Source organism: Salmo trutta, chromosome 14 (genome assembly GCF_901001165.1).
Source record: "Salmo trutta chromosome 14, fSalTru1.1, whole genome shotgun sequence".
Taxonomy (NCBI): domain Eukaryota; kingdom Metazoa; phylum Chordata; class Actinopteri; order Salmoniformes; family Salmonidae; genus Salmo; species Salmo trutta.
Genome location: NC_042970.1, coordinates 82,173,559 through 82,185,633, shown reverse-complemented (window position 1 = coordinate 82,185,633; position 12,075 = coordinate 82,173,559). Strand labels below are relative to the sequence as shown.

The following is a 12,075-nucleotide window of genomic DNA, read 5'->3' as shown; positions in this document are numbered from 1 at the left end:
TGTAGTCTAGATATGAATGGCTGTCTGTGGTAGAGACAGTCTGGTTATCTGTCTGTGGTAGAGACAGTCTGGTTATCTGTCTGTGGTAGAGACAGTCTGGTTATCTGTCTGTGGTAGAGACAGTCTGGTTATCTGTCTGTGGTAGAGACAGTCTGGTTATCTGTCTGTGGTAGAGACAGTCTGGTTATCTGTCTGTGGTAGAGACAGTCTGGTTATCTGTCTGTGGTAGAGACAGTCTGGTTATCTGTCTGTGGTAGAGACAGTCTGGTCATCTGTAGTCTAGATATGAATGGCTGTCCATGGTAGAACTTTGTTTGCGCAACTGAAATGCACCCCCCCCATCCACCTCCTATTCATACCCCCTAGAAGTTGGTTCAAAGCCCTACCCTGCCTCCAGGCGCCCTACCCTGCCTCCAGGCGCCCTACCCTGCCTCCAGGCGCCCTACCCTGCCTCCAGGCGCCCTACACTGTCCCCAGGCGCCCTACACTGTCAGCTGTTTCAACCGGTGAATACCTGGACCCAGCAGGAGACTGGAGGCGGCCCGGGCTCATGTGTCACAGAGATAGACTGTACTGGAGAGGCCAGGTTAGCTCACAACTATGTATGTCATAGGGCACACAGTATACAGTATATATTAATGTATGAGCAGTATTTTTCCCTACAGGAGCTTTTTTTAAAGTAATTTACGTGGTAAAAAAATGCCCATCCAAACTTGAGAGATTGTTGTTAGGAGTTGAGGTCTGAGAGAAGAACTATGAAAATCCCAGATACAGAGCTTTCAGAAAGTATTCATACCCCTTGACTTATTCCACATTTTCAGCCAGAATAAAACATTTATAAAACAATAACTCAACCATCTACACACAATACCCCATAATGCCAAAGTGATGTTTAAAATAAATAAAAAAGTGAAATTGAAATACAGAAATATCTATTTTACATAAGTATTCACACCCCTGAGTCAATACATGTTAGAATCACCTTTGTCAGCAATTACAGCTGTGAGCCTTTTTGGGTAAATCTCTAAGAGCTTTCCCCACCTGGATTGTACTATATTTGCAAACTATTCTTTTAATAATTCTTTAAGATCTAGTTGTTGATCATTGCTAGACAGCCATTTTTAAGTCTTGCCATAGATTCTCTGTGATTAGGCCACTCAGGAACATTCAATGTCATCTTGGTAAGCAAATTCAGTGTATGGCCTTCTGTCTTAGGTCTTCCTGAAAGGTGAATTTGTCTCCCTCCCAGTGTCTCTTGGAAAGCAGACTGAACCAGAATTTCCTGCCTGTGTTTAGCTCTATTCCGTTTCTTTTTATCCATAAAACTCTGTAGTCCTTGCCGATGACAAGCATACCCATAACATGATGCAGCCACTACCATGTTTGAAAATATGAAGAGTGGTACGCCGTGATATGGTGTGTTGAATATGCCCCAAACATAACGCTTCCTATTCAGGAAATGTTTTGCAGTTTTACTTTAGTGCCTTACTGCAAACACGGATGCATTTTTTTGAATATTTATATTCTGTCCAAGCTTCTTTCTTTTCACTCTGTCATTTCAGTTAATATTGTGAAGTAACTACAATGTTGTTGATCCATCCTCAGTTTTCTCCAATCACAGCCAATAAAGTCTGTAGCTGTTTTTTAAAGTCACCATTGGTCTGATGGTGATAATCTGTGGTTTTCATCCTGTCCAGGAAACGAGTTAGGAAGGACGCCTGTATCTTCATAGTGACTGGGTGTATTGATACACCATCCAAACTGTCATTAATAATTGCACCAAGCTCAATTATTCAATGGATGCTTTTTAAAAATGTATTTATACCAATTTACCAATAGCTGCCCTTCTTTGCGAGGCGCTGGAAAACCTCCCTGGTCTTTGTGGTTCCACAGGTAATATTACACTTCATTACATTACAACGGTTTGATTTGTTTGATCTGAGCAATTTTTCTTAGCTAGCTACATAGCCGTCTTTGTATCAAAGATAATTGTGTAGTTTAGAATAATTAGAGTATTATGGAGGTTAGCTATTTTCGTCCTAACGTAGTCAACACTGCTAGCTAGCTAGTCAACACTGCTAGCTAGCCAACTAGCTAACTTCTACCGACTAGCAGCACTGTAGAAACTTACATTACAACGGAACGACTTGATTAGTTTAGTGTTAGTGTTAGTTAGCTAGCTACATAGTTGTCTTTGCTGTCTTTGTATCTAAGATAATTGTGTAGTTTAGAGTAATTATTGAGGTTAGCTAGCCAGCCGCGACGCCGTTGTCCAGACTCCAGACTTAGTCACCATCAAACCCACTGCTACCTAGCCAACCGCTACCGACTAGCAGCGCTGTAGATACTAATACATTACAACGGAACGATTTGACTAGTGCAGTGTTAGCTAGCTAGCTACATAGTTGTCTTTGTCATAGCTTGATAATTGTGTAGTTTAGTAATTATCGAGGTTAGCTAGCCAGCTATTTCCGTCCCCCGCGACGCCATTTTTCCAAAAGTAGCCAACTATTACCGACGAGCAGCACTGTAGAAACTAAATACATTACAAAGGAACGTCTTGATTAGTCTTATGTTAGCTAGCTACAAAGTTGCTTTTGTATCATGACAAGGTGTAGTACTGAAACTATCGAGGTTACCTAGCCAGCTACACGTTCAAACAAAGTCAACAACGCAGCCACTGCTAGCTAGCCTACTCCACCAGCCAGCAGTACTGTATCATTTTCGTCATTTTAGTCAATAAGATTTTTGCAACGTAAGCTTAACTTTCTGAACATTCGAGACGTGTAGTCCACTTGTCATTCCAATCTCCTTTGCATTAGCGTAGCCTCTTCTGTAGCTTGTCAACTATGTGTCTGTCTATATCTGTTCTCTCCCCTCTGCACAGGCCATACAAACGCTTCACACCGCGTGGCCGCTGCCACTCTAACCTGGTGGTCCCAGCGCACACGACCCACGTGGAGTTCCAGGTCTCCGGCAGCCTCTGGAACTGCCGGTCTGCGGCCAACAAGGCTGAGTTCATCTCAGCCTATGCTACCCTCCAGTCCCTAGACTTCCTGGCGCTGACGGAAACATGGATTACCACAGATAACACTGCTACTCCTACTGCTCTCTCCTCGTCTGCCCACGTGTTCTCGCATACCCCTAGAGCATCGAGCCAGCGGGGTGGTGGCACTGGAATCCTCATCTCTCCCAAGTGGACATTCTCTCTTTCTCCCCTGACCCATCTGTCTATCTCCTCATTTGAATTCCATGCTGTCACAGTTACCAGCCCTTTCAAGCTTAACATCCTTATCATTTATCACCCTCCAGGTTCCCTTGGAGAGTTCATCAATGAGCTTGACGCCTTGATAAGTTCCTTTCCTGAGGATGGCTCACCTCTCACAGTTCTGGGTGACTTTAACCTCCCCACGTCTACCTTTGACTCATTCCTCTCTGCCTCCTTCTTTCCACTCCTCTCCTCTTTTGACCTCACCCTCTCACCTTCCCCCCCTACTCACAAGGCAGGCAATACGCTTGACCTCATCTTTACTAGATGCTGTTCTTCCACTAATCTCATTGCAACTCCCCTCCAAGTCTCCGACCACTACCTTGTATCCTTTTCCCTCTCGCTCTCATCCAACACTTCTCACTCTGCCCCTACTCGGATGGTATTGCTCTCTCTCTCCCGCTACTCTCTCCTCTTCCATCCTATCATCTCTTCCCTCTGCTCAAACCTTCTCCAACCTATCTCCTGATTCTGCCTCCTCAACCCTCCTCTCCTCCCTTTCTGCATCCTTTGATTTTCTCTGTCCCCTATCCTCCAGGCCGGCTCGGTCCTCCCCTCCTACTCCGTGGCTCGACGACTCACTGCGAGCTCACAGAACAGGGTTCCAGGCAGCCGAGCGGAAATGGAGGAAAACTCGCCTCCCTGCGGACCTGGCATCCTTTCACTCCCTCCTCTCTACATTCTCCTCTTCTGTCTCTGCTGCTAAAGCCACTTTCTACCACTCTAAATTCCAAGCATCTGCCTCTAACCCTAGGAAGCTCTTTGCTACCTTCTCCTCCCTCCTGAATCCTCCTCCCCCTCCCCCCCCCCTCCCTCTCTGCGGATGACTTCGTCACCCATTTTGAAAAGAAGGTTGACGATATCCGATCCTCGTTTGCTAAGTCAAACGACACCGCTGGACCTGCTCACACTGCCCTACCCTGTGCTTTGACCTCTTTCTCCCCTCTCTCTCCAGATGAAATCTCGCGTCTTGTGACGGCCGGCCGCCCAACAACCTGCCCTCTTGACCCTATCCCCTCCTCTCTTCTCCAGACCATTTCCGGAGACCTTCTCCCCTACCTCACCTCGCTCATCAACTCATCCTTGACCGCTGGCTACGTCCCTTCCGTCTTCAAGAGAGCGAGAGTTGCACCCCTTCTGAAAAAACCTACACTCGATCCCTCCGATATCAACAACTACTGACCAGTATCCCTTCTTTCTTTTCTCTCCAAAACTCTTGAACGTGCCGTCCTTGGCCAGCTCTCCTGCTATCTCTCTCAGAATGACCTTCTTGATCCTAATCAGTCAGGTTTCAAGACTGGGCATTCAACTGAGACTGCTCTTCTCTGTGTCACGGAGGCTCTCCGCACTGCTAAAGCTAACTCTCTCTCCTCTGCTCTCATCCTTCTAGACCTATCTGCTGCCTTTGATACTGTGAACCATCAGATCCTCCTCTCCACCCTCTCCGAGTTGGGCATCTCCGGCGCGGCCCACGCTTGGATTGCGTCCTACCTGACAGGTCGCTCCTACCAGGTGGCGTGGCGAGAATCTGTCTCCACACCACGCGCTCTCACCACTGGTGTCCCCCAGGGCTCTGTTCTAGGCCCTCTCCTATTCTCGCTATACACCAAGTCACTTGGCTCTGTCATATCCTCACATGGTCTCTCCTATCATTGCTATGCAGACGACACACAATTAATCTTCTCCTTTCCCCCTTCTGATAAGCAGGCGGCGAATCGCATCTCTGCATGTCTGGCAAACATATCAGTGTGGATGACGGATCACCACCTCAAGCTGAACCTCGGCAAGACGGAGCTGCTCTTCCTCCTGGGGAAGGACTGCCCGTTCCATGATCTCGCCATCACGGTTGACAACTCCCTTGTGTCCTCCTCCCAGAGTGCTAAGAACCTTGGTGTGATCCTGGACAACACCCTGTCGTTCTCCACTAACATCAAGGCGGTGACCCGATCCTGTAGGTTCATGCTCTACAACATTCGCAGAGTACGACCCTGCCTCACACAGGAAGCGGCGCAGGTCCTAATCCAGGCACTTGTCATCTCCCGTCTGGACTACTGCAACTCGCTGTTGGCTGGGCTCCCTGCCTGTGCCATTAAACCCCTACAACTCATCCAGAACGCCGCAGCCCGTCTGGTGTTCAACCTTCCCAAGTTCTCTCACGTCACCCCGCTCCTCCGCTCTCTCCACTGGCTTCCAGTTGAAGCTCGCATCCGCTACAAGACCATGGTGCTTGCCTACGGAGCTGTGAGGGGAACGGCACCTCCGTACCTTCAGGCTCTGATCAGGCCCTACACCCAAACAAGGGCACTGCGTTCATCCACCTCTGGCCTGCTGGCCTCCCTACCTCTGAGGAAGCACAGTTCCCGCTCAGCCCAGTCAAAACTGTTCGCTGCTCTGGCACCCCAATGGTGGAACAAGCTCCCTCACGACGCCAGGACAGCGGAGTCAATCACCACCTTCTCGGAGACACCTGAAACCCCACCTCTTTAAGGAATACCTGGGATAGGATAAAGTAATCCTTCTAACCCCCCCCCCCTAAAAGATTTAGATGCACTATTGTAAAGTGGTTGTCCCACTGGATATCATAAGGTGAATGTACCAATTTGTAAGTCGCTCTGGATAAGAGCGTCTGCTAAATGACTTAAATGTAAATGTAAATCTGTGTTTTTCAGTTTTTCATTTCTAAATCATTTGTATCTAATAACATAATTTCATGTTGACACAACAACATGTGGAACAAGGTGAGGTTTGTGAATAAAACTTTCTGGAGGCTCTGTAACAAACATGTCGGGTTTAATAATACCAGGTAAACAGACAACTATGAGAAGACAGACAGACGGCCACATAGTCCCTGCTCCATTCATTACTGTTCTGTTGACACAGTCCTGTTTAAAGGGCTGTATTTATGACGGTGTGGTTAATGATAAACCACACAACCTCCAACCCTCTCACACTCACCCTCCAACCCTCTCACACACTCAACCTTTAACCCTCTCACACACACACCCTCCAACCATCACACACCCCCAACCCTCTCACACACACACCCCCAACCCTCTCACACACACACCCCCAACCATCACACCCCCCCAACCCTCTCACCCCACCCAACCCTCTCACACACTCAACCTTTAACCCTCTCACACACACACCCTCCAACCATCACACACCCCCAACCCTCTCACACACACACCCCCAACCCTCTCACACACACACCCCCAACCATCACACACCCCCAACCCTCTCACACACTCACCCTTCAACCCTCTCACACACACACCCCCAACCCTCTCACACACACACACCCAACCCTCTCACACACACCCCCAACCCTCTCACACACACCCCCAACCCTCCCACACACACCCCCAACCCTCTCACACACACCCCCAACCCTCCCACACACCCACACACTCCAACCCTCTCACACACACACACCCCCAACCCTCTCACACACACCCCCAACCCTCTCACACACACCCCCAACCCTCCCACACACACACACCCCCAACCCTCTCACACACACCCCCAACCCTCCCACACACCCACACACTCCAACCCTCTCACACACACACACCCCCAACCCTCTCACACACACACCCCCAACCCTCTCACACACACCCCCAACCCTCCCACACACCCCCAACCCTCCCACACACACACCCCCAACCCCCTCACACACACCCCCAACCCTCCCACACACACACACCCCCAACCCTCTCACACACACACACCTCCAACCCTCTCACACACACACCCAACCCTCTCACACTCACCCTCCAACCCTCTCACACACACACCCCCAACCCTCTCACACTCACACCCCCAACCCTCTCACACACACACCCCCAACCCTCTCACACACACACACCTCCAACCCTCTCACACACACACCCAACCCTCTCACACTCACCCTCCAACCCTCTCACACTCACCCCCCCAACCCTCTCACCCCACCCAACCCTCTCACCCCACCCAACCCTCTCACCCCACCCAACCCTCTCACACACACCCCCCCAACCCTCTCACACACACACCCCCAACCCTCTCTCACACTCACCCCCCCCAACCCTCTCACACACACACTCACCCCAGTGTACAATCCTAGTTCTGTACCTGCGTTTCCTTGTCTGCTCGGGGGCGAGTCCCGGGCTGAGCCCCTCCTCCAGTGGGTGGAGCTGTGAACAGGAGGCGGAGACTGTAACCTTGCGTCGAAGGCGGGGCAGAACACTCTGACGGAACAGATCCTTCCTGGGTTTCACCTATAGAGCCAGAACAGAACAAATGAACGTAGAGCCATTGGAGAGACCAAGCAGACAACATGAGCAACCTGATCCAGGGGTTCCGGTCACTTCTATTGGCTGGGAAGAGTTCTATTCATCTCCTAGACAATATGAGGAACCTGATCCAGGGGTTCCGGTCACTTCTATTGGCTGGGAAGAGTTCTATTCATCTTCTAGACAATATGAGGAACCTGATCCAGGGGTTCTGGTCACTTCTATTGGCTGGGAAGAGTTCTATTCATCTTCTAGACAATATGAGGAACCTGATCCAGGGGTTCTGGTCACTTCTATTGGCTGGGAAGAGTTCTATTAATCTTCTAGACAATATGAGCAACCTGATCCAGGGGTTCTGGTCACTTCTATTGGCTGGGAAGAGTTCTATTCATCTTCTAGACAATATGAGGAACCTGATCCAGGGGTTCTGGTCACTTCTATTGGCTGGGAAGAGTTCTATTCATCTCCTAGACAATATGAGCAACCTGATCCAGGTGTTCTGGTCACTTCTATTGGCTGGGAAGAGTTCTATTCATCTCCTAGACAATATGAGGAACCTGATCCAGGTGTTCCGGTCACTTCTATTGGCTGGGAAGAGTTCTATTCATCTCCTAGACAATATGAGGAACCTGATCCAGGTGTTCCGGTCACTTCTATTGGCTGGGAAGAGTTCTATTCATCTCCTAGACAATATGAGGAACCTGATCCAGGGGTTCTGGTCACTTCTATTGGCTGGGAAGAGTTCTATTCATCTTCTAGACAACATGAGGAACCTGATCCAGGGGTTCCGGTCACTTCTATTGGCTGGGAAGAGTTCTATTCATTTTCTAGACAATATGAGGAATCTGATCCAGGGGTTCCGGTCACTTCTATTGGCTGGGAAGAGTTCTATTCATCTTCTAGACAATATGAGGAACCTGATCCAGGGGTTCCGGTCACTTCTATTGGCTGGGAAGAGTTCTATTCATCTCCTAGACAATATGAGGAACCTGATCCAGGGGTTCTGGTCACTTCTATTGGCTGGGAAGAGTTCTATTCATCTCCTAGACAATATGAGCAACCCGATCCAGGTGTTCCGGTCACTTCTATTGGCTGGGAAGAGTTCTATTCATCTTCTAGACAATATGAGGAACCTGATCCAGGTGTTCCGGTCACTTCTATTGGCTGGGAAGAGTTCTATTCATCTCCTAGACAATATGAGCAACCTGATCCAGGTGTTCCGGTCACTTCTATTGGCTGGGAAGAGTTCTATTCATCTTCTAGACAATATGAGGAACCTGATCCAGGGGTTCTGGTCACTTCTATTGGCTGGGAAGAGTTCTATTCATCTTCTAGACAATATGAGCAACCTGATCCAGGGGTTCTGGTCACTTCTATTGGCTGGGAAGAGTTCTATTCATCTTCTAGACAATATGAGGAACCTGATCCAGGGGTTCTGGTCACTTCTATTGGCTGGGAAGAGTTCTATTCATCTTCTAGACAATATGAGCAACCTGATCCAGGGGTTCTGGTCACTTCTATTGGCTGGGAAGAGTTCTATTCATCTTCTAGACAATATGAGGAACCTGATCCAGGGGTTCCGGTCACTTCTATTGGCTGGGAAGAGTTCTATTCATCTTCTAGACAATATGAGGAACCTGATCCAGGGCTTCCGGTCACTTCTATTGGCTGGGAAGAGTTCTATTCATCTTGTAGAGATTCTACTGATTGAGGAAGTAGATTCATTCTTCCTCATCTCATTAGCCCAATTCTGTTTTGCACCCTTCTCCCTGAAGTGTGCACTTGTTCACTCCCCCTCATTGCATTGTATTGGCGAGGAGAGTGAACAAATGCACACTTGGGGGAGAAGGATAGAACCAGTCTGAGTTGTATGTTCTATATTATGTTCTGTGTTCTATGTTTTATGTTCTACATTCTATGTTCTATATTCTATATTCTCACCAGGTCCAGAGACGAGCCCAGAGAATACTTCCTGCTCACCCTCAGCTCCTCCACCATACCTGAGACAGGACAACAAAGGGCACAGGTTAGACGAGTATGTGTGTGTGTGGGTTCATGTGCTTGTGTATACGTGTGTGTGTGTGTGTGTGTGTGTGTGTGTGTGTGTGTGTCTACATACGTGTGGGTGTGTATGTGCATGCGTGTGGGTGTCTACGTGTGTGTGTGTGTGTGTGTGTGTGTGTGTTACCAGAGTGTGGGTCTAGTGTCTGTCTGTGTCGCAGCAGCTGAGACAGTATGGTGTGTGTGTGTGTTTGTGTGTGTGTGTGTGTGTGTGTGTGTGTGTGTGTTACCAGAGTGTGGGTCTAGTGTCTGTCTGTGTCGCAGCAGCTGAGACAGTATGGTGTGTGTGTGTGTTTGTGTGTGTGTGTGTGTGTGTGTGTGTGTGTGTGTGTGTGTGTGTGTGTGTGTTACCAGAGTGTGGGTCTAGTGTCTGCCTGTGTCGCAGCAGCTGAGACAGTATGGTGTGTGTGTGTGTGTGTTACCAGAGTGTGGGTCTAGTGTCTGTCTGTGTCGCAGCAGCTGAGACAGTATGGTGTGTGTGTGTGTTACCAGAGTGTGGGTCTAGTGTCTGTCTGTGTCGCAGCAGCTGAGACAGTATGGTGTGTGTGTGTGTTACCAGAGTGTGGGTCTAGTGTCTGTCTGTGTCGCAGCAGCTGAGACAGTATGGTGTGTGTGTGTGTGTGTTACCAGAGTGTGGGTCTAGTGTCTGTCTGTGTCGCAGCAGCTGAGACAGTATGGTGTCTCTGTGACTGGGATCATCTACTCCTGCCTCCTTCAGATCTACATCACATACATACAGTAAACCCTGGAGAGAGAGAGATGGGAGGGAGAGAGAGAGAGAGATGGAGGGAGAGAGAGAGAGATGGAGGGAGAGAGAGAGAGGTGGAGGGAGAGAGAGAGAGATGGAGGGAGAGAAATGGAGATGAAAAAGATAGGGAGACAGGTTGGGGGGAGGAGAGAGGGAGATGTAGAGTAAGAGAGAGAGAGAGAGAGAGAGAGGTTGGGGAGGGGAGGGGAGAGTGGGAGAGAGATGAGAGAACGAAACAGGTTTGGGTGAGAGAGGGGGAGTGGAGAGAGAGAGATGAGGGTGAGGAAAAGGGAGAGAGAAGAGGGGTTGGGGTGAGAGAGAGAGAGGTTGGGATGAGAGAGAGGGGGGAGTGGAGAGAGAGAGATAAGAGAGAGAGAGGTTTGGGTGAGAGAGAAGGGTAGGGGAGAGAGAGAGACAGGTTGAGGTGAGAGAGGGGGAGGGGAGAGGGAGAGATGTGACGGCTGTAACTATCAGTTTAGTAAAAACAGACAGACAGACAGACAGACAGACAGACAGACAGACAGACAGACAGAGACAGACAGACAGACAGACAGACAGACAGACAGACAGACAGACAGACAGACAGACAGACAGACAGACAGACAGACAGACAGACAGACAGACAGACAGACAGACAGGTACCTCTAGACCATAGTATTCTCTCTCCAGTGACTTGGTGTACTGGGGCAGTCCTATCTGTTTCAGCCACCAGGCTATGGAGCGATTATTCATGTCTGAGAGACAGACAGAGACAGATAGAGACAGACCATATTTGACATACTGTTATACACACACTGTTATACAACACAGTTATACACACACCAAAGTTACACACACACAGTTACACACACACACACACACACACACACACACACACACACACTCACAGTGACACACACACACACACAGTTATACACACACACAAAGTCACACACACACACACACACACACACACACAGTTACACACACAGTTATACACACACACACACACAGTTACACACACAGTTATACACACACACACACACAGTTACACACACAGTTATACACACACACACACACAGTTACACACACACAGTTATACACACACACACACACACACACACAGTTATACACACACACACACACACACACACACACAGTTACACACACACACACACACACACACAGTTATACACACACACACACACACACACACACACAGTTACACACACACACACACACACACACACACACACACACACACACACACAAACACACACAGTTACACACAGTTATACACACACACAGTTATATACACACACACACACAGTTATACACACACACACACAGTTACACACACACACAGTTCCAGACATAATGACACAACCAGTTAGACACACACAGTTCCAGTGTTTTCAGCGTGCAGACATGTAGCACCTACCTGAGATGAGCTGGTTCTGACTCTTTATGATAATCTCTACTTTACTCTCTCTCTCCCCGGTCTGTGAACCAGTGGCCCACTATCCCTCAAACCAGTAGTGCTGCTTCTTCAGCCAATCAGACCCCACGATGGACCCGGGGGGGCCCCATGAATCAGCCAGTCCCCACGCAGGAATCTGTATCTCGAGTCAGGGGGCGGAGCATGCAAGTTGGGACAGGATTCTAACATTCTGAGGGAAGAGGGAAGAGAGAGAGTGAAAAAGAGAGGGGGGAGGGAGGAGACAGAGTGAAAAAGAGAAGAGAGG

At 48.9% G+C, this 12,075-nt stretch overlaps 1 protein-coding gene and 1 pseudogene across 3 annotated transcripts in view; one reads left to right on the top strand and one right to left on the bottom strand.

The window, feature by feature from the left end:
• LOC115147651 (breast cancer anti-estrogen resistance protein 3) overlaps positions 1-11,923 on the bottom strand; it is a 36,258-nt gene extending 24,335 nt beyond the window's left edge. The window contains exons 1-5 of one of the 3 annotated variants that reach the window (XM_029689940.1): positions 11,772-11,923; positions 10,994-11,085; positions 10,231-10,348; positions 9,484-9,542; positions 7,382-7,527 (exon numbers count right to left, since the gene is read on the bottom strand). In XM_029689940.1, coding sequence (XP_029545800.1) covers positions 7,382-7,527; positions 9,484-9,542; positions 10,231-10,348; positions 10,994-11,083 — 413 coding nt within the window. In that variant the 5' untranslated portion in view covers positions 11,084-11,085; positions 11,772-11,923. The remainder of the gene's footprint in view (positions 1-7,381; positions 7,528-9,483; positions 9,543-10,230; positions 10,349-10,993; positions 11,086-11,771) is intronic. The other 2 variants (XM_029689938.1, XM_029689939.1) reach the window with 2 other exon arrangements.
• LOC115147907 (proto-oncogene vav-like) overlaps positions 1-12,075 on the top strand; it is a 52,567-nt pseudogene that overhangs the window by 4,205 nt on the left and 36,287 nt on the right.